Below are 23,648 nucleotides of genomic sequence, written 5' to 3' on the forward strand. Positions count from 1 at the left end.
TATTATATTATGACAGACCAGCTAGATCTACTGTCTCTATTATATTATGACAGACCAGCTAGATCTACTGTCTCTATTATATTATGACAGACCAGCTAGATCTACTGTCTCTATTATATTATGACAGACCAGCAAGATCTACTGTCTCTATTATATTATGACAGACCAGCTAGATCTACTGTCTCTATTATATTATGACAGACCAGCTAGATCTACTGTCTCTATTATATTATGACAGACCAGCTAGATCTACTGTCTCTATTATATTATGACAGACCAGCTAGATCTACTGTCTCTATTATATTATGACAGACCAGCTAGATCTACTGCCTCAATTATAATATGACAGACCAGCTAGATCTACTGTCTCTATTATATTATTACAGACCAGCAAGATTTGCTGTCTCCATTATATTATGACATACCAGCTAGATCTACTGTCTCTATTATATTATGACAGACCAGCTAGATCTACTGCCTCTATTATAATATGACAGACCAGCTAGATCTACTGTCTCTATTATATTATGACAGACCAGCTCAGATATACTGTCTCTATTATATTATGACAGACCAGCTAGATCTACTGTCTCTATTATATTATGACAGACCAGCTAGATCTACTGTCTCTATTATATTATGACAGACCAGCTAGATCTACTGTCTCTATTATATTATGACAGACCAGCTAGATCTACTGTCTCTATTATATTATGACAGACCAGCTAGATCTACTGTCTCTATTATATTATGACAGACCAGCTAGATCTACTGTCTCTATTATATTATGACAGACCAGGTAGATCTACTGTCTATGTTATATTATGACAGAACAGGTAGATCTACTGTCTCTATTATATTATGACAGACAAGCTAGATCACTGTCTCAATTGTATTGTGACAGACCAGCTGGATCTACTGTCTCAATTATAATATGACAGACCAGATAGATCTAATGCCTCTATTATAATATGACAGACCAGCTAGATCTACTGTCTCTATTATATGATGACAGACCAGCAAGATTTGCTGTCTCCATTATATTATGGCAGACCAGCTAGATCTCCTGTCTCTATTATATTATGACAGACCAGCTAGATCTACCGTCTCTATTATATTATGACAGACCATCTAGATCTCCTGTCTCTATTATATTATGACAGACCAGCTAGATCTACTGTCTCTATTATATTATGACATACCAGCTAGATCTACTGTCTCTATTATATTATGACAGACCAGCTAGATCTACTGTCTCTATTATATTATGACAGACCAGCTAGATCTACTGTCTCTATTATATTATGACAGACCAGCTAGATCTACTGTCTCTATTATATTATGACAGACCAGCTAGATCTACTGTCTCTATTATATTATGACAGACCAGCTAGATCTACTGTCTCTATTATATTATGACAGACCAGCTAGATCTACTGTCTCTATTATATTATGACAGACCAGCTAGATCTACTGTCTCTATTATATTATGACAGACCAGCTAGATCTACTGTCTCTATTATATTATGACAGACCAGCTAGATCTACTGTCTCTATTATATTATGACAGACCAGCTAGATCTACTGTCTCTATTATATTATGACAGACCAGCTAGATCTACTGTCTCTATTATATTATGACAGACCAGCTAGATCTACTGTCTCTATTATATTATGACAGACCAGCTAGATCTACTGTCTCTATTATATTATGACAGACCAGCTAGATCTACTGTCTCTATTATATTATGACAGACCAGCTAGATCTACTGTCTCTATTATATTATGACAGACCAGCTAGATCTACTGTCTCTATTATATTATGACAGACCAGCTAGATCTACTGTCTCTATTATATTATGACAGACCAGCTAGATCTACTGTCTCTATTATATTATGACAGACCAGCTAGATCTACTGTCTCTATTATATTATGACAGACCAGCTCAGATCTACTGTCTCTATTATATTATGACAGACCAGCTAGATCTACTGTCTCTATTATATTATGACAGACCAGCTAGATCTACTGTCTCTATTATATTATGACAGACCAGCTAGATCTACTGTCTCTATTATATTATGACAGACCAGCTAGATCTACTGTCTCTATTATATTATGACAGACCAGCTAGATCTACTGTCTCTATTATATTATGACAGACCAGCTAGATCTACTGTCTCTATTATATTATGACAGACCAGCTAGATCTACTGTCTCTATTATATTATGACAGACCAGCTAGATCTACTGTCTCTATTATATTATGACAGACCAGCTAGATCTACTGTCTCTATTATATTATGACAGACCAGCTAGATCTACTGTCTCTATTATATTATGACAGACCAGCTAGATCTACTGTCTCTATTATATTATGACAGACCAGCTAGATCTACTGTCTCTATTATATTATGACAGACCAGCTAGATCTACTGTCTCTATTATATTATGACAGACCAGCTAGATCTACTGTCTCTATTATATTATGACAGACCAGCTAGATCTACTGTCTCTATTATATTATGACAGACCAGCTAGATCTACTGTCTCTATTATATTATGACAGACCAGCTAGATCTACTGTCTCTATTATATTATGACAGACCAGCTAGATCTACTGTCTCTATTATATTATGACAGACCAGCTAGATCTACTGTCTCTATTATATTATGACAGACCAGCTAGATCTACTGTCTCTATTATATTATGACAGACCAGCTAGATCTACTGTCTCTATTATATTATGACAGACCAGCTAGATCTACTGTCTCTATTATATTATGACAGACCAGCTAGATCTACTGTCTCTATTATATTATGACAGACCAGCTAGATCTACTGTCTCTATTATATTATGACAGACCAGCTAGATCTACTGTCTCTATTATATTATGACAGACCAGCTAGATCTACTGTCTCTATTATATTATGACAGACCAGCTAGATCTACTGTCTCTATTATATTATGACAGACCAGCTAGATCTACTGTCTCTATTATATTATGACAGACCAGCTAGATCTACTGTCTCTATTATATTATGACAGACCAGCTAGATCTACTGTCTCTATTATATTATGACAGACCAGCTAGATCTACTGTCTCTATTATATTATGACAGACCAGCTAGATCTACTGTCTCTATTATATTATGACAGACCAGCTAGATCTACTGTCTCTATTATATTATGACAGACCAGCTAGATCTACTGTCTCTATTATATTATGACAGACCAGCTAGATCTACTGTCTCTATTATATTATGACAGACCAGCTAGATCTACTGTCTCTATTATATTATGACAGACCAGCTAGATCTACTGTCTCTATTATATTATGACAGACCAGCTAGATCTACTGTCTCTATTATATTATGACAGACCAGCTAGATCTACTGTCTCTATTATATTATGACAGACCAGCTAGATCTACTGTCTCTATTATATTATGACAGACCAGCTAGATCTACTGTCTCTATTATATTATGACAGACCAGCTAGATCTACTGTCTCTATTATATTATGACAGACCAGCTAGATCTACTGTCTCTATTATATTATGACAGACCAGCTAGATCTACTGTCTCTATTATATTATGACAGACCAGCTAGATCTACTGTCTCTATTATATTATGACAGACCAGCTAGATCTACTGTCTCTATTATATTATGACAGACCAGCTAGATCTACTGTCTCTATTATATTATGACAGACCAGCTAGATCTACTGTCTCTATTATATTATGACAGACCAGCTAGATCTACTGTCTCTATTATATTATGACAGACCAGCTAGATCTACTGTCTCTATTATATTATGACAGACCAGCTAGATCTACTGTCTCTATTATATTATGACAGACCAGCTAGATCTACTGTCTCTATTATATTATGACAGACCAGCTAGATCTACTGTCTCTATTATATTATGACAGACCAGCTAGATCTACTGTCTCTATTATATTATGACAGACCAGCAAGATATACTGTCTCTATTATATTATGACAGACCAGCTAGATCTACTGTCTCTATTATATTATGACAGACCAGCTAGATCTACTGTCTCTATTATATTATGACAGACCAGCTAGATCTACTGTCTCTATTATATTATGACAGACCAGCTAGATCTACTGTCTCTATTATATTATGACAGACCAGCTAGATCTACTGTCTCTATTATATTATGACAGACCAGCTAGATCTACTGTCTCTATTATATTATGACAGACCAGCTAGATCTACTGTCTCTATTATATTATGACAGACCAGCTAGATCTACTGTCTCTATTATATTATGACAGACCAGCTAGATCTACTGTCTCTATTATATTATGACAGACCAGCTAGATCTACTGTCTCTATTATATTATGACAGACCAGCTAGATCTACTGTCTCTATTATATTATGACAGACCAGCTAGATCTACTGTCTCTATTATATTATGACAGACCAGCTAGATCTACTGTCTCTATTATATTATGACAGACCAGCTAGATCTACTGTCTCTATTATATTATGACAGACCAGCTAGATCTACTGTCTCTATTATATTATGACAGACCAGCTAGATCTACTGTCTCTATTATATTATGACAGACCAGCTAGATCTACTGTCTCTATTATATTATGACAGACCAGCTAGATCTACTGTCTCTATTATATTATGACAGACCAGCTAGATCTACTGTCTCTATTATATTATGACAGACCAGCTAGATCTACTGTCTCTATTATATTATGACAGACCAGCTAGATCTACTGTCTCTATTATATTATGACAGACCAGCTAGATCTACTGTCTCTATTATATTATGACAGACCAGCTAGATCTACTGTCTCTATTATATTATGACAGACCAGCTAGATCTACTGTCTCTATTATATTATGACAGACCAGCTAGATCTACTGTCTCTATTATATTATGACAGACCAGCTAGATCTACTGTCTCTATTATATTATGACAGACCAGCTAGATCTACTGTCTCTATTATATTATGACAGACCAGCTAGATCTACTGTCTCTATTATATTATGACAGACCAGCTAGATCTACTGTCTCTATTATATTATGACAGACCAGCTAGATCTACTGTCTCTATTATATTATGACAGACCAGCTAGATCTACTGTCTCTATTATATTATGACAGACCAGCTAGATCTACTGTCTCTATTATATTATGACAGACCAGCTAGATCTACTGTCTCTATTATATTATGACAGACCAGCTAGATCTACTGTCTCTATTATATTATGACAGACCAGCTAGATCTACTGTCTCTATTATATTATGACAGACCAGCTAGATCTACTGTCTCTATTATATTATGACAGACCAGCTAGATCTACTGTCTCTATTATATTATGACAGACCAGCTAGATCTACTGTCTCTATTATATTATGACAGACCAGCTAGATCTACTGTCTCTATTATATTATGACAGACCAGCTAGATCTACTGTCTCTATTATATTATGACAGACCAGCTAGATCTACTGTCTCTATTATATTATGACAGACCAGCTAGATCTACTGTCTCTATTATATTATGACAGACCAGCTAGATCTACTGTCTCTATTATATTATGACAGACCAGCTAGATCTACTGTCTCTATTATATTATGACAGACCAGCTAGATCTACTGTCTCTATTATATTATGACAGACCAGCTAGATCTACTGTCTCTATTATATTATGACAGACCAGCTAGATCTACTGTCTCTATTATATTATGACAGACCAGCTAGATCTACTGTCTCTATTATATTATGACAGACCAGCTAGATCTACTGTCTCTATTATATTATGACAGACCAGCTAGATCTACTGTCTCTATTATAATATAACAGACCAGCTAGATCTACTGTCTCAATTATATTATGACAGACCAGCAAGATATACTGTCTCTATTATATTATGACAGACCAGCTAGATCTACTGTCTCTATTATATTATGACAGACCAGCTAGATCTACTGTCTCTATTATATTATGACAGACCAGCAAGATATACTGTCTCTATTATATTATGACAGACCAGCTAGATCTACTGTCTCTATTATATTATGATAGACCAGCTTGATCTACTGTCTCTATTATATTATGAAAGACCAGCTTGATCTACTGTCTCTATTATATTATGAAAGACCAGCTAGATCTACTGTCTCTATTATATTATGACAGACCAGCTTGATCTACTGTCTCTATTATATTATGACAGACCAGCTAGATCTACTGTCTCTAATATATTATGACATACCAGATAGATCTACTGCCTCTGTTATATTATGACAGACCAGTTAGATCTACTGTCCCTATTATATTTTGACAGACCAGCTCAATATACTGTCTCTATTATATTATGACAGGCCAGCTAGATCTACCGTCTCTATTATATTATGATAGACCAGCTAGATCTACTGTCTCTATTGTATTATGACAGACCAGCTAGATCTACTGCCTCAATAATAATATAACAGACCAGCTAGATCTACTGTCTCTATTAACAGACCAGCTAGATCTGTCCAGATATTATGACAGTCTCAATTATATTATGACAGGCCAGCAAGATATACTGTCTCTATTATATTATGACAGACCAGCTAGATCTACTGTCTCTATTATATTATGATAGACCAGCTAGATCTACTGTCTCTATTATATTATGACAGACCAGCTAGATCTACTGTCTCTATTATATTATGACAGACCAGCAAGATCTACTGTCTCTATTATATTATGACAGACCAGCTAGATCTACTGTCTCTATTATATTATGATAGACCAGCTTGATCTACTGTCTCTATTATATTATGATAGACCAGCCAGATCTACTGTCTCTATTATATTATGATAGACCAGCTAGATCTACTGTCTCTATTATATTATGATAGACCAGCTTGATCTACTGTCTCTATTATATTATGATAGACCAGCTAGATCTACTGTCTCTATTATAATATGATAGACCAGCTAGATCTACTGTCTCTATTATATTATGACAGACCAGCTTGATCTACTGTCTCTATTATATTATGATAGACCAGCTTGTATTATGACAGGCCAGCTAGATCTACTTCCTCAATTATTATATGACAGACCAGCTAGGTCTACTGTCTCTATTATATTATGACAGACCAGCTAGATCTACTGTCTCTATTATATTATGACAGACCAGCAAGATATACTGTCTCTATTATATTATGACAGACCAGTTAGATCTACTGTCTCTATTATATTATGACAGGCCAGCTAGATCTACTGTCTCTATTATATTATGACAGACCAGCTAGATCTACTGCCTCTATTATAATATGACAGACCAGTTAGATCTACTGTCTCTATTATATTATGACAGACCACCTATATCTACTGTCTCTATTATATTATGACAGACCAGCTAGATCTACTGTCTCTATTATAATATGACAGACCAGCTAGATCTACTGTCTCTATTATATTATGACAGACCAGCTAGATCTACTGTCTCTATTATATTATGATAGACCAGCTAGATCTACTGTCTCTATTATATTATGGCAGACCACCTAGATCTACTGTCTCTAATATATTATGACATACCAGATAGATCTACTGCCTCTGTTATATTATGACAGACCAGTTAGATCTACTGTCCCTATTATATTATGACAGACCAGCTAGATCTACTGTCTCAATTATAATATGACAGACCATTAAACTGGATAAACAGATGTGTGCTCTGAATCTGTATGGTATGTATGTTCATTCCCCGTCATATATTTATAAAATGGGGTTGTCTTCAATTTTTTATGGATGTGCAATTATTCTCCAGCAAAATTACCCATGAAACTGTCCGAGTTTCATGAACAAGCCCTATCCTGGAAACTATGTTGATGTATACAACTTTTCAACCACACAAGACGACACATCTGTGGAACAACAAAGATGTCTTTGTTCTTTCCTAAGTGGTTTGTAATAAATATTATATTTGTGCTTGATTTATTTGATAAATAAGGAAATATACTCTCTTATAGGAAGGTCTTGGAAACATAGAACTTACCAAAACATAAATGTAATTCTATCTGCAAAGCAACACCTTCAAGATTTACTCAATTCATGAAATGTCATTTGTGTTTTGGAGAACGTGTCAAGATAGATGTGGAATTTATGTTTGAAGGTTTCCCCCCTGCTGGATAAGAAATGTAATAATAATAACTCCAACCAGATCTCTCCTAGAGGGAAATTCTTCTGGAATGCATATATTACTGAAATTTAACGGAAGAGAGCTTGGTTGCTCCCTCACACATTTAAAAAATAAAATAAAGTCAAGTCAAATAAGTTGACTTTAAAATGTTGCACAAAATATACCCTTGCAATAACTTGTCTAGTCATGGACTTAAAAGAAATACGCCTTTTCTGTGACAAAGGGGAAACTATTATACAAAAAAGAATTGATGAGTGTGTGACTCTGTGACGTTACAGTGCCTTGCGAAAGTATTCGGCCCCCTTGAACTTTGCGACCTTTTGCCACATTTCAGGCTTCAAACATAAAGATGTAAAACTGTATTTTTTTGTGAAGAATCAACAAGTGGGACACAATCATGAAGTGGAACGACATTTATTGGATATTTCAAACTTTTTTAACAAATCAAAAACTGAAAAATTGGGCGTGCAAAATCAGCCCCCTTAAGTTAATACTTTGTAGCGCCACCTTTTGCTGCGATTACAGCTGTAAGTCACTTGGGGTATGTCTCTATCAGTTTTGCACATCAGTTTTGCACATCGAGAGACTGACATATATACAAAGAAATTGTATTGTAATTTGAAATGTTATCATTTTAAAAAATCATCTAAATAAATAAAGATCTGACTGTACGACTTTACGACTTTAAAATTCCAATTTACTCAGTTGCATCTGACCGCAATCCACTGTCTTATCAGCCCAGCCCGGCAATTTATAAACTTGATCTCCACTATAAAAAGCATCTAGACATTATCTCACATTTCTTTTAGACTAATATTTCGATTTCAACAGTGGAGATTTGAATAAACCTTGCTGTCTCTCCAACGTTTTCAACATTGTTTCAATATTCAAATTCCATCTCCAGCTGTCCCATATCATAGCAATGAACAAGTAGGAGTCGCGACGAGACAGGCAGGCAGGCAGCGTTTCTCAGCCAGCCAAAATCATGAATCAGCTGGCATCATTTTTATGGATATATATATACAAAGAAATGTCACAAAACGAATTGCAGCAGCCTTTACAGCATCTGTGTTTAAACTGATATTGTTCCTGTAGCTGTGTTGTTGGCTAGCTCCTCTGAACAACTGTGTCCTGAAGAGAGAGCACATGTATCCAAATCAACGTCACTAGAAAAACAGCTTAAACAAATGTAACTGTAGCCAGTGTTATTCTTTTTTGAAGTGACTGTAAGTTAGCCGTAGTTGGCTAGCTAGCAAGAAGGGATAAGAACGAATTTGTCTCAGGCATCAAATTCAAAAGGGAAATAACCCAAGATGCCCTAACAATGTGCCGGTGTTGCCGTTTAATCTTGATTTACTTTTGTTGCACACGGAACTATTTTTGCGCTCGGTGTTTGCCCTTGCATAAACTGAAGAAACGTATGCTACCGATGCTTTTTGGCCCTTGGACTAAAATAAAAAAATCACTATATTGAACGTCTTCTGAAAAAACCCAGTTTAGCCACATAGTTTCTAAACAACCAACTTGTTTATGAAAGAGCTTCGTTGGTTTTAAAACCAATTGAAAAATCATAGCCAACAAGTCATAAATGTTCATGATCAGTTTCAAAACAATGCTCATCTGTCCTTTGATCTGATGAGTCCGAATTTGAGGTTTTTGGTTCCAATCACCATGTCTTTGTGAGACCAGAGTAGGTGATCGGATGATCGCTGCATGTGTAGTTCCCACTGTGAAGCATGGAGGAGGAAGTGTGATGGTGTGGGGGTGCTTTGCTGGCGCCACTGTCTGTGATTTATTTAGATTTCAAGGCACACTTAACCAGCATGGCTACCACAGCATTCTGCAGTGATTCTCCATCCCATCTGGTTTGGGCTTAGAGGGACTTAGTGGGACTATCATTTGTTTTCAACAGGACAATGACCCAACACACCTCCAAGCTGTGTAAGGGCTAAATATCCAAGAAGGAAAGTGATGGAGTGTTGCATCAGATGACCTGGCCTCCACAATCACTTGACCTCAACCCAATTGAAATGGTTTGGGATGAGTTGGACCGCAGAGTGAAGGAAAAGCAGCCAACAAGTGCTCAGCATATGTGGGAACTCCTTCAAGACTGTTGGAAAAGCACTCCAGGTGAAGCTGGTTGAGAGAATGTGAAGAGTGTGCAAAGCTGTCAAGGTAGCTACTTTGAAGAATATAAAATATATTTTAATTTAACACTTTTGGTTACGACATGATTCCACATGTGTTATTTCATAGTTTTGATGTCTTCACTATTATTCTACAGTGTAGAAAATAGTACAAATAAAGAAAAACCCTTGAATGAGTAGGTGTGTCCAAACTTTTGACTGGTACAATATGCTTCAGTAAGATTAGATTTTTAGTATTTATAGCAGTGGTTATCAACTGTACTGTAGGGATGGGACGTAAGTCGCTGGATATTGAGGTCGTGGTGGCAGCTGCAGTGAGGTATTTGGGTGTACAAGACTTGACATCAGAAGAGTTACAGGGTGTGTTGAGTGATGGTGTCCCGCCCTTTCAGGCTGTTGGTCTGAGGTAGAACTAGAGAGATTTAAATAGTGGAGTAAGGTGGTGGGTTTTTAGTGAGTGCAGGGTTAGATCGTAGGGTATTTTTTTTAAATGTATTTATTTTACATTTTCAAGCCACGTATAAGGTAGTTATACTCCAGTCTAGTAGGTGGCGGTAATGCAACATGTATTGGCTGCCAACCGCCGTTAAACATAATCGAAGAAGAATATTATAGAAGTGGAGGCATGCTTGAAGGTTAGCGACACATTGAACGAAATACAATAACAACTACTAGTGACACACAAACTGAGTAGCAAGTTATGCAATTATCGTGTAGAACATGGTAATATAATCTACATTTGGATATAACAAAGCCACAACACAAGTCGCGGTGATTCCAGGTATGTATTTGGCTGTGGACGCAGTGAGCCATTTTGTCATTCAGTCATATGTTTTCCTCTGTTGTAAAACTGATCATGAACGTTTATGATGTGTTTGACTATGATTTTTTCGATTGGTATTAAACCATGACCAATGAAGCGCTTTCATAAACTGGTTGGTTGCTTAGAAACTATGTGGCTAAACTGGGTTTACAGAAGACGTTCAATATGGCGATTTTTAATTTTAATCCCAGGGCCAAAAAAAGACCGGTAAACGTGTGTTTCTTCAGTTTATACAAGGACAAACACCGAGCGCACAAACAGTTCCGTGTGCAACAAAAGTAATCAAGGTAAAACGGCAACACCGAAATGTTTTTAGGGAAATAAACCCAAGATGTGCTGGGATTTCGATGCAAACATTCGTAACTTTTATTTTAAAAAATAATAATAATTGCAACTTTTTTACAAGTTGAGCCACAGTGTTAATTTAAATGAAAATGCCCGAGAAGCCGGTGTTTGCAGGATATTGTCACGGGTGTTAGGCCCGAGACAACCCTTCTTCCTTGTTTGCAAGCTGGCCAATTTAGTCCAGTCAAACAGATGAACAGTATCTACATTTTGTTTTAAGCTGTTGTCTAGTGACGTTTATTTGGATACATACATAACAATGAGCTAATGGGGCGTGGTTTCAGACCACGTGCTCTCTGTTCAGCGGACAGTAACACGGTCACTTTTCTTCTTCTTTTTTCAATTGAAATGTATGTCTCTGTCTCTCTCTAGCTGAGAAACGCTGTCGCGACTCTTACTTGTTCATTACTTTGATATGGGACAGCTGGAGATGGAATTTGAATATTGAAACAATGTTGCAAATGTCGGAGAGGCAGACAGCAACGTTTATACAAATCTCCGCTGTTGAAAACTAAATGTTGTTCTAAAAGAAATGTGAGATAATGTCTAGATGCTTTTTATAGTGGAGATCAAGTTCATAAATTGCCTGGCTGGGCTTATGAAACAGTGGATTGCTGTCAGATGCAACTGAGTAAATTGGAATTTTAAAGTCGTAGATTTAGCCAGTGGTAATTTGTGGAATAGACACTGGCTGGAATGTGCTTTTAACCAATCAGCATTCTGGATTAGACCCAATCGTTGTATACATTCATAACATTATCTAAGTGATGTTGTTGACGTTTAGTTACCTGGGTCAAGGTACAGCACATTTTTGGTGGGTGGCCCTTGGACTATTTAAAGAGGAACTACTTTGCAGATATGAAACACACAGTGGTGGAAAAAGTGCCTAACTGTTATACTTGAGTGAAAGTAAAGATTCCTTTTTATAGAAAATGACTCAAGTGAAAGTCACCCAGTAAAATACTACATGAGTAAGTGTTTGGATATAAATATACTTATGTGTCAAAAGTTAAAGTATAACTCATTTCAAATTCCTTATATTAAGCAAACCAGACGGCACGATTTTCTTGTTTAAATTGTTTTTTGACTGATGGCCAAGGGGCATACACCAACACTCAGACATAATTTACAAACAAAGTGTTTGTGTTTAGTGAGTCTGCCAGATCAGAGGCAGAAAACACTCAGGCACACTCAGGCACACTCAGGCACACTCAGGCACACTCAGGCACACTCAGGCACACTCAGGCACACTCAGGCACACTCAGGCACACTCAGGCAGGCACACTCAGGCACACTCAGGCACACTCAGGCACACTCAGGCACACTCAGGCACACTCAGGCACACTCCGGCACACTCAGACATAAATTACAAACTAAGAATGTGTTTCAGTGAGTCCACCTGATCAAAAGGCATTAGGGATGACCAGGGATGTTCTCTGTTTAGTGAGTCCTCCAGATCAGAGGCAGTAGGGATGACCAGGGATGTTCTCTGTTTAGTGAGTCCTCCAGATCAGAGGCAGTAGGGATGACCAGGGATGTTCTCTGTTTAGTGAGTCCTCCAGATCAGAGGCAGTAGGGATGATCAGGGATGTTCTCTTTGAAGTGCGTGAAATAGATTATTTTCCTGTCCTGCTAAGCATTCAACATGTAAAGAGTGCTTTTGGGTGTCAGGGAAAATGTACGGAGTAGAAGGTACATTTTATTTTCTTTACGAATGTAGTAAAGTAAAAGTTGACCGATTTTTAAATAGTAAAGTACAGATACCCCAAACGACTTCAGTAGTACTTTAAAGTATTTTTACTTCAGTAGTACTTTAAAGTATTTTACTTAAGTAGTACTTTAAAGTATTTTTATTTAAGTAGTACTTTAAAGTATTTTTACTTCAGTACTTTACACCACTGAAAACAGACAATCCATAATATCAGTCAAAAATATACAATTCCCAGTTTATGCTACGAAACCAACTTTTATAAGAGATTTTATAAATAGGTTATATTTGACTCTACATTCCATGACATACACCAAGGCATTGTTGTCAGAATAGGTCGATGCGGTTCAACACATGATTTATATAATAAACTAATACATTTCTTGGTACTCCAGAAAATATTGCTATCGTGTTGTAAATCAAATCAAATTTATTTATATAGCCCTTCATACATCAGCTGATATCTCAAAGTGCTGTACAGAAACCCAGCCTAAAACACCAAACAGCAAGCAATGCAGGTGTAGAAGCACGTGTGTAAGTCACAGCGGGCCTGGTACCATTCGGAATGCAGTCTGTTTCAATGGCTCATTATGTTTTTGGGGCAAAAATGGACAAATGTAACTAAGGCTGGGAATGTCAATACAATCACCGAGAGATTGAAAACCAGCTTCTATCTCAAGGCCATCAGATTTGCTAAAAAGCCATCTCTAACTCAGAGAAGCTTCTGCCTACATTGAGACCCAATCACTGGCCACTTTTTAATAAATAGACCGCTAGTCACTTTAAACAATGTCACTTGAAATAATGACACTTTAATTTTGTTTACATATCTTACATTAGTCATATCACATGTATATACTGTGTTTTATACCATTGATTGCACCCTGCCTGTGCTGCTCGGCCATCGCTCATCCATATATTTATATGTACATATTCTCATTCACCCCTTTAGATTAGTGTGTATTAGGTACTTTTGGGGAATTGTTACATATTACTGCACTGTCGGAACTAGAAGCATTTCGCTGAACTCTCATTTACATCTGCTAACAATGTGTATGTGACCAATAAGATTTGATTCAATCAAACTAGCAAGGCCAATGATCACAAGTCAGTTATAATGTGGCTGATAGGCTAGCGTATCTATTTATGGAGCAAGATAAAAAAACAGACTACATTTAACTAGATAGCTAGTTGCTAGGAGGATGTCATTGGAGGAGTGGGTGAGTGACTGACTTTTCCGGTGGCTACAGAGCTAGGGATGCAGGTGGCATTTGGTTAAGCTAGCAAGAAATATGAATCACTATTCTTAAATAAGAGTGAATTTGCAAACGCAAGAGATATGCTATCTACTTTGATTTCAGAGCGCAGAATAACTGCTGAATTTACCGATGCGCAACACCTGCTGAATATGACCGGTGTCAGTAAATGTAGGCTAAGTTAGACACCACACAAACAGCCTAACCAGCTCTGCTAGGTGGGAGTCAAATGGTCAGAGGTGAGGTGTTCTCTCATTTTGTGTCTGGAAGTAACTAACAAGCCAACTTTAGCCAGTTAGCTTGAGTGCTTGGTTGGGACAAGCCTGCATGGTTGGAAGGCTACAGAAGGGCGAGGAGGCTACAATTCCCCGTCGCTTTATTACATTATCCTTTTTTCTTCCCATGTTAGTGGTTTTCAATTGGTCAATTGGTCAATTTCCTGATATCTAATTGGTCGTTACAGTCTTGTCTCATCGCTGCAACTCCCGTACGGACTCGGGAGAGTCGAAGGTCGAGAGCCGTGCTCTCTCCGAAACACAACCCAGCCAAGCCGCACTGGTTCTTGACACAATGCCCGCTTAACCCGGAAGCCAGCCGCACCAATTGTGTCGGAGGAAACACCGTACACCTGGGGACCGTGTCAGCATGCACTACGCCCGGCCCGCCACAGGAGTCGCTAGTGCGCAATGGGACAAGAACATCACTGCCGGACAAACCCTCCCCTAACCCAGCCAATTGTATGCCGCCCCATGGGTCTCCCGGTCGAGACCGTTTGCGACAGATCCTGGACTCGAACCCAGAATCTCTAGTGGCACATCTAGCACCGTGATGCAGTGCCTTTGACCACTCTAGAGGCCCTAACAGTGCAATTTTGATGGCCAACTAGCTAAAAAAAGTTTGAGGGGTTGTGCTAATCTGGCTCTGACTAGCATTAGTTGTTGATCTTGTTGATGTGTGTGTATATAGTGAAAAGAGCCCACCTTGTCATGATTGTTTGATCAACAGGACTGAAGTTCCCAAATGTAAGAGGACCCCTGTGGTATTTGCAGAAATCCATTCAGGTGTATTTGTGGCTTTTGGTGAATGTGTTCTATTGCTCTAAAGTCGTGTTGTTGCAACTTCCTGTAAACACACAGTCCAGTTCAAAGTGAATAATGACAGGCCTCTGTGCAAATGGCTTTTGTATATAAGCCTACTGTAGTTCTGATTGGCTATGGGGCACCAGTCTGCATAGACTCTGATCCTGGACGAGACAGATGTTTTATTTACTGCAGTGTCTACTAATTGTCCAAACGCACGGCCACTTTCCCTCTATATTGCTATAGCATTTTCACAAATGCCCAAACATTTATGAACATGTGAAAATGGCCATATGACCAAGTGCTCGCTTGTCAGAAATGTCTGGGTTGTATAGGAACAGATTTTAATCAGAGTTCATGTTGCTAAAATGCAGTCCGTTCCACTTTAAATCCAGGAAACAGCCATTCAACTTGCCATTCACCAGCTTTTCAAGCTTAATAATGTCAAAATACATTTGCTAACTAGCTACCAACGAATGGAGTTTCGCTGAGCAGCTATCGTCATTACTGCCGTCACGACCTGTATGCACTTCCTAATGAGGTCTGGAAATAATCTATATTACATTCTGGGGGGAGAGCAGGCGGAATAGTATTACATTCTGGGGGGAGAGCAGGTGGAATAGTATTACATTCTGGGGGAGAGCAGGTGGAATAGTATTACATTCTAGAGCAGGTGGAATAGTATTACATTCTGGGGGGGGTAGAGCATTCTGGGGGGGGAATAGTATTACATTCTGGGAGTAGAGCAGGGGTAGAGCATTCTGGGGGGGGAATAGTATTACATTCTGGGGGTAGAGCAGGTGGAATAGTATTACATTCTGAGCAGGGGAGTACATTCTGGGAGCAGGTGGAATAGTATTACATTCTGGGGTTGAGCAGGTGGAATAGTATTACATTCTGGGAGTAGAGCAGGTGGGGGGAATAGTATTACATTCTAGAGGGGGTCTGAGCAGGTGGAATAGTATTACATTCTGGGGGAGAGCAGGGGTAGAGCAGGTGGAATAGTATTACATTCTGGGGGAGAGCAGGTGGAATAGTATTACATTCTGGGGGAGAGCAGGTGGAATAGTATTACATTCTGGGGGAGAGCAGGTGGAATAGGGGGAGAGCAGGTGGAATAGTATATTACATTCTAGTATTACATTCTGGGGGAGAGCAGGTGGAATAGTATTACATTCTGGGGGAGAGCAGGTGGAATAGTATTACATTCTGGGGGAGAGCAGGTGGAATAGTATTACATTCTGGGGGAGAGCAGGGGAATAGTATTACATTCTGGGGGAGAGCAGGGGAATAGTATTACATTCTGGGGGAGAGCAGGTGGAATAGTATTACATTCTGGGGGGAGAGCATTCTGGGGGGGAATAGTATTACATTCTGGGGGAGAGCAGGTGGAATAGTATTACATTCTGGGGGAGAGGGGGAATAGATTCTGGGGGAGCAGGGGAATAGTATTACATTCTGGGGGGAGAGCAGGTGGAATAGTATTACATTCTGGGGGTAGAGCAGGTTTAAACAACCAATTTAGATGTTATGTTCCTACACTGTTGTAGGTGATAAAACGGAGATCTGTCTATAATTACGAGATGCTCATGCCTCTGCTCTACCAATGGAAGTCGTTGTTACAAAGGCGACAAGTTTTCGTCCAATATAAGCCAATAGAAACAATATCTTAGGTCCAATATAAGCCAATAGTAACAATATCTTAGGTCCAATATAAGCCAATAGTAACAATATCTTAGGTCCAATATAAGCCAATAGTAACAATATCTGGCCATCCAGAAATACAACACAGATTTCTGCCCCATTGAAGCGCGCGTGTAATTTTTTGTGACGTTGTCAGCTAACCCGTCTATAGAAGTTATTATTTTTTAGGACATATTTGACCGATGTTTGCTGCTTCTCTTTCCTCTTGTCTTTCAGCGAGCTATGGCCAGCCTGTCCAACTACGCCGTACGCATGGCGCGTCTCAGTGCACGTATCTTTGGGGATGTGGCGCGTCCTACGGACAACAAGTCCATGAAGGTGGTCCAGCTGTTCAGGGAGCCGCCCATGGCCCAGAAAAAGGAGGTGTACGACTGGTACCCTCAACACAAGATCTACTATGCCCTTACGCAGAAGCTACGATACATGGGACTCTTCAGGTAGTACATGATGTGGTGATGGGCTTCATAGATCCATAGGGCTATTCATGGGAAAGGGATCTGGGTTGTTTTGGCATGTCTGTGTTTGGCAGTGTGCCGTAATGTTTACAGCCCTACTCTAGCCAGAACCACTGCTAGAGGCTTTAGAAGGTTCTTCTGGCTAACCACAGACAGGGAAATTAGTGTTCTAGACCCTGTTTGTCTCTGTGTTCTAACCAGACAGTGTTCTAGACCCTGTTTGTCTCTGTGTTCCAGACCCTGTTTGTCTCTGTGTTCCAGACCCTGTTTGTCTCTGTGTTCCAGACCCTGTTTGTCTCTGTGTTCCAGACCCTGTTTGTCTCTGTGTTCCAGACCCTGTTTGTCTCTGTGTTCCAGACCCTGTTTGTCTCTGTGTTCCAGACCCTGTTTGTCTCTGTGTTCCAGACCCTGTTTGTCTCTGTGTTCCAGACCCTGTTTGTCTCTGTGTTCCAGACCCTGTTTGTCTCTGTGTTCCAGACCCTGTTTGTCTCTGTGTTCCAGACCCTGTTTGTCTCTGTTCTTCAGTACAACTCCTTCAGTGTAGTATTAATTTAGCCCACATCAGTAACACCATTTCCTCCCTGTTTCCCCACCAGAGATGAACACGAGGACTTCAAGGAGGAGATGCGGCGGCTGAGGAAACTGAGAGGCAAAGGGAAACCCAAGAAGGGTGAGGGAAAGAGAGCCACCAAGAAGAAATGAGCACTTCCTTTCCCTGTCCTATAGGACCTGTGGATAAACCCAGCCCTGCCCTGTCATATAGGACCTGTGGATAAACCCAGCCCTGCCCTGTCATATAGGACCTGTGGATAAACCCAGCCCTGCCCTGTCATATAGGACCTGTGGATAAACCCAGCCTTTCCCTCTCATATAGGACCTGTGGATAAACCCAGCCCTGCCCTGTCATATAGGACCTGTGGATAAACCCAGCCCTGCCCTGTCATATAGGACCTGTGGATAAACCCAGCCTTGCCCTGTCCTATAGGACCTGTGGATAAACCCAGCCCTGCCCTGTCATATAGGACCTGTGGATAAACCCAGCCTTGCCCTCTCCTATAGGACCTGTGGATAAACCCAGCCCTGCCCTGTCATATAGGACCTGTGGATAAACCCAGCCAGCCCTCTCATATAGGACCTGTGGATAAACCCAGCCCTGCCCTGTCATATAGGACCTGTGGATAAACCCAGCCTTGCCCTGTCATATAGGACCTGTGGATAAACCCAGCCTTGCCCTGTCATATAGGACCTGTGGATAAACCCAGCCTTGCCCTATCATATAGGACCTGTGGATAAACCCAGCCTGTGGATAAACCCAGCCCTACCCTCTCATATAGGACCTGTGGATAAACCCAGCCCTACCCTCTCATATAGTACCTGTGGATAAACCCAGCCCTACCCTCTCATATAGTACCTGTGGGGGAATCACAACAGTCCTCGTTTGCTTTGGGACACCAGAGGAATGGCCTCCCTAACTGTGTTCACAACAGTAACATGTGACCCCACTCAGGATGTTCATAATGAATGGATCCTTGGAACAGCTGATGATGTGTGTTGAGAGGATCCTTTCATGTCCCCATCACAGAAGATCCTGTCTGATAAGTGACCGGTCTTTGACCGCTGTGTGTTTGGTACATAAAGCATTTCTGTTCTCATAGTCTCTGTACAGTGAAAGGGTGAAGGAGAACTGGAGGGCATCGGGTCATAGAACTGTGATGCTGGTATGTTCCTATTGACTGAGACAAAGCTGGTGTTTTACATCTGTTCTGAGTAACACCAGGTGTCATGAATTAAAAATACTGAAAACAAATCTGCTGAAATGTGACTCTCCAGTTTGTGACTGGTTTATTGCCATGCAAATACTGTGTTATACAATGTTGTTACTAGTGACTTAGTGTAACTACAGGAAACCCATTTAAAAACCTGATCTGTTCTCTTTATGAATTGAGGCCCAGTTTTTCAAAAGTGATCTGTATTTCTCCTATCGGATAAACTGGATAGATGTCGGTTCTATTCATTATATTTCTAATCATTTAGTCTGTTTATCTGACAGGAGATATGAATGGAGAGTCCGGTTCTATTCATTATATTTCTAATCATTTAGTCTGTTTATCTGACAGGAGATATGAATGGAGAGTCCTGTTCTATTCATTATATTTCTAATCATTTAGTCTGTTTATCTGACAGGAGATATGAATGGAGAGTCCTGTTCTATTCATTATATTTCTAATCATTTAGTCTGTTTATCTGACAGGAGAAACTCAGATAACTGTTGACAAACTAGTCCCAGAGGGTGGCTAGAGTTTGGATGTCACTCAATACGTGGATGTCTTTAATGTTGCTGATACACACACACACACACACACACACACACCGTTCGTAAAGCCATGTGAGTTCAGACCACCTTGATACACATGGGTACTGGTGTCGTGGGTCTTTTCCAGAGACTGACTGAGTACTTCCACCCTATTCCCTATGTAGTGCACTACTTTAGACCAGAGCCCTATTCCCTATATAGTACACTACTATAGACCAGAACCCTATTCCCTATATAGTGCACTACTTTAGACCAGAGCCCTATTCCCTATATAGTACACTACTTTAGACCAGAGCCCTATTCCCTATGTAGTGCACTACTTTAGACCAGGGCCCTATTCCCTATATAGTGCACTACTTTAGACCAGAGCCATATTCCCTATATAGTGCACTACTTTAGACCAGAGCCTTATTCCCTATATAGTACACTACTATAGACCAGAACCCTATTCCCTATATAGTGCACTACTTTAGACCAGAGAGCCCTATTCCCTATGTAGTGCACTACTATAGACCAGAGAGCCCTATTCCCTATATAGTACACTACTATAGACCTTTCTATAAAAGGAACAGGGTGGCATTTGGGAAGGACACTGATATTACTGGGCTCCTCTCTCTGTCCTCGCTGTCTCTCTCTCTCTCTGTCCTCGCTGTCTCTGTCCTCGCTGTCTCTCTCTCTCTCGGTCCTCGCTGTCTCTCTCTCTGTCCTCGCTGTCTCTCTCTCTCTCTGTCCTCGCTGTCTCTCTCTCTGTCCTCGCTGTCTCTCTCTCTGTATCTCTCGCTGCCTCGCTCGCGTAATATCCTCTGTCCCAGAGAGCTGTGTGGTTGCTCATCATGAGACCAGAACACTCATTTAACACCATGGTAGTTAAGCCAGAACCATAATCTTGATTATGTCCAATATAATACATTTAACATAACCCCAAAGATAGGTTTCAGTACGTGAAGGTAGGGACTTGTAAGATGTGTTTTTGACTATGCCCCCCCTTCTACATGCAGCCCTTCTACACTGAACAAAAATATAAATGCAGCAGTTTTGGTTCCATGAGCTGAAATGAAAGATATCATAAATGTTCCAGACGCACAAAAAGCTGATTTCTCTCCAATGTTAGACTCAAATGTGTTTGCATCCCTGTTAGTGAGCAGTTCTCCTTTACTGAGACCACATCCACCTGACAGGAGTGGCATACCAAGAAGCTGATTAAACAGAATGATTGTTACACAGGTGCACCTTGTGCTGGAGACAAAGGCCACTCTAAAATGTGCCGTTTTGTTACACAACACAATGCCAGAGATTTCTCAAGTTTTGAGGAAGAGTGTAATTGGCATGTTGACTGTTGGAATGTCCAGAACTGTTGCCAGAGAATTGAATGTTTATTTCTCTACCATAAGCCACCTTCAATGTTTTAGAATTTGGCAGTACGTCCAACCGGCCTCGCTACCGCACAACAATGTGTATGGCGTTGTGTGTGCAAGCGGTTTGCTGATGTCAACTTTGAGAACAGAGTGCCCAAAGGTGGCAGTTGGATTATGGTATGTGTAGGCATAAGCTACAGACAGTGAAAACAATGGCATTTTATCAATGGCAATTTAAATGCACAGAGATTCCGTAACGAGATCCTGAGGCCCATTGTCGTGCCATTCATCCTCCATCACCTCATGTTTCAACATGATAATGCACAGCCCCATGTCACTAGGATCTGTACACAATTCTTGGAAGCTGAAAATGTCCCAGTTCTTCCATGGCCTTCATACTCACCAGACATGACACCCATTGAGCATGTTTGGGATGCTCTGGATCGACCTGTACGACAGCGTGTTCCAGTTCCCGCCAATATCCAGCAACTTCACACAGCCATTGAAGAGGAGTGGGACAACATTCCACAGACCACAATCAACAGCCTGATCAACTCTATGTGAAGGAGACGTGTCGCGCTGCATAAGGCAAATGGTGGTCACACCAGATAGTGACTGGTTTTCTGATCCACACCAGATACTGACTGGTTTTCTGATCCACACCAGATACTGACTGGTTTTCTGATCCACACCAGATACTGACTGGTTTTCTGATCCACACCAGATACTGACTGGTTTTCTGATCCACACCAGATACTGACTGGTTTTCTGATCCACACCAGATACTGACTGGTTTTCTGATCCACACCAGATACTGACTGGTTTTCTGATCCACACCAGATACTGACTGATCCACACCAGGACTTTTCTGATCCACACCAGATACTGACTGGTTTTCTGATCCACACCAGATACTGACTGATCCACACCAGATACTGGGTTTCTGATCCACACCAGATACTGACTGGGTTTCTGATCCACACCAGATACTGACTGATCCACACCAGGTTTCTGATCCACACCAGATACTGACTGGGTTTCTGATCCACACCAGATACTGACTGGGTTTCTGATCCACACCAGATACTGACTGGGTTTCTGATCCACACCAGATACTGACTGGGTTTCTGATCCACACCAGATACTGACTGGGTTTCTGATCCACACCCCTACCTTTTATTTACGGTTTCTGTGACCAACAGATGCATGTCTTTCTTCCTAGTCATGAAATTGATAGATTAGTGCCACATTTATTTATTTCAGTTGACTGATTTCCTTACATAAACTGCAACTCAGTAAAATAATTTAAATTGTTGCATGTTGTGTTTATATTTTTGTTCAGTATAATTGGCAGGGTTGACTTGCCTACAGATTAAACCTGCCGTTTGATTTAACCAGAGATTCAGATAAAATGAAGAGATACCTACTGTATGTCTCCACCCTGACAATGGAAACTGTTGTCCATAGAGCGGGGAAGACTGCCTGTCACGCTCCCACCTCACTTTGGATTGGTGGATACATCTAGTTTATTTGAATATTTGGTTGAATATTCGATGAGGGGTTCCTGACGTCACCTGTCTGTAATTACGTCGAGAGTGAGACGCCTCATGAACAAGACTGTCAAGAACTGGGATAAACTGATTTGAAGTGGGGTTTTTTCTCAAAGTTGCCGGGATGTCACGTGTTCTACTTATATCAGCACGCTCGTAACAACCTAAACATGACAAATATTCTATTCAATCAAATTAGCCTCAAAAAGCAAATAAGCCATTACACTTTTTTGTTGACCAAAAGTCAACACTCCTTCTCATTATTTTACGTTGGGTTACTCAAATCAAATTCAAATCCAAGCTGCTTTATTGGCATGAAAAACATTGCGTCAATATTGCCCAAGCAACAATGTATACAATATAAATTGTAATAAAATAATGCAGAATAATAATATCAAATGGTAATACATAATAAAATAATAAAATGGTAACAGTTAATAGTATAAAAATAATAGGAATGAAAAAAAGCTAAAAATGGAAAATTAAACTATAACTAACTCACCATTACATCAGTACTACCACTAGCATCACCATGACTAATTCAGTACTATACCACCACTACCACAACCATCATTAATTAAACTGATATCATTACCATCACCCCTGCTACTCGTACCACTACTATTAGGAATAATAATCCCAACCATAATAATAATTAAGTTAATTATTCAATGTCTCTCAGGCTTTGGGAGGCAAATACATATTTGGCTGCAA

General features: G+C 39.7%; 1 protein-coding gene across 2 annotated transcripts; it reads left to right on the forward strand.

Moving 5' to 3' along the window:
• Window positions 1-10,929: 10,929 nt before the first annotated feature.
• Window positions 10,930-19,522, forward strand: mrps33 (mitochondrial ribosomal protein S33). Of its 2 annotated transcripts, XM_042314786.1 has the most exons (4): window positions 10,930-11,126; window positions 17,477-17,697; window positions 18,312-18,441; window positions 18,479-19,522. In XM_042314786.1, the coding sequence occupies exons 2-3, from the start codon at window positions 17,483-17,485 to the stop codon at window positions 18,415-18,417; spliced, it is 321 nt and encodes a 106-aa protein (XP_042170720.1). In that variant the 5' UTR covers window positions 10,930-11,126; window positions 17,477-17,482; the 3' UTR covers window positions 18,418-18,441; window positions 18,479-19,522. The 2 variants fall into 2 exon arrangements, with proteins under 2 accessions (XP_042170720.1, XP_042170719.1); XM_042314785.1 differs by having other exon boundaries at window positions 10,931-11,126; window positions 18,312-19,522.
• Window positions 19,523-23,648: the final 4,126 nt, after the last annotated feature.

The sequence above is a fragment of the Oncorhynchus tshawytscha genome, unplaced genomic scaffold, assembly GCF_018296145.1.
Source record: "Oncorhynchus tshawytscha isolate Ot180627B unplaced genomic scaffold, Otsh_v2.0 Un_contig_2336_pilon_pilon, whole genome shotgun sequence".
Taxonomy (NCBI): Eukaryota; Metazoa; Chordata; class Actinopteri; order Salmoniformes; family Salmonidae; genus Oncorhynchus; species Oncorhynchus tshawytscha.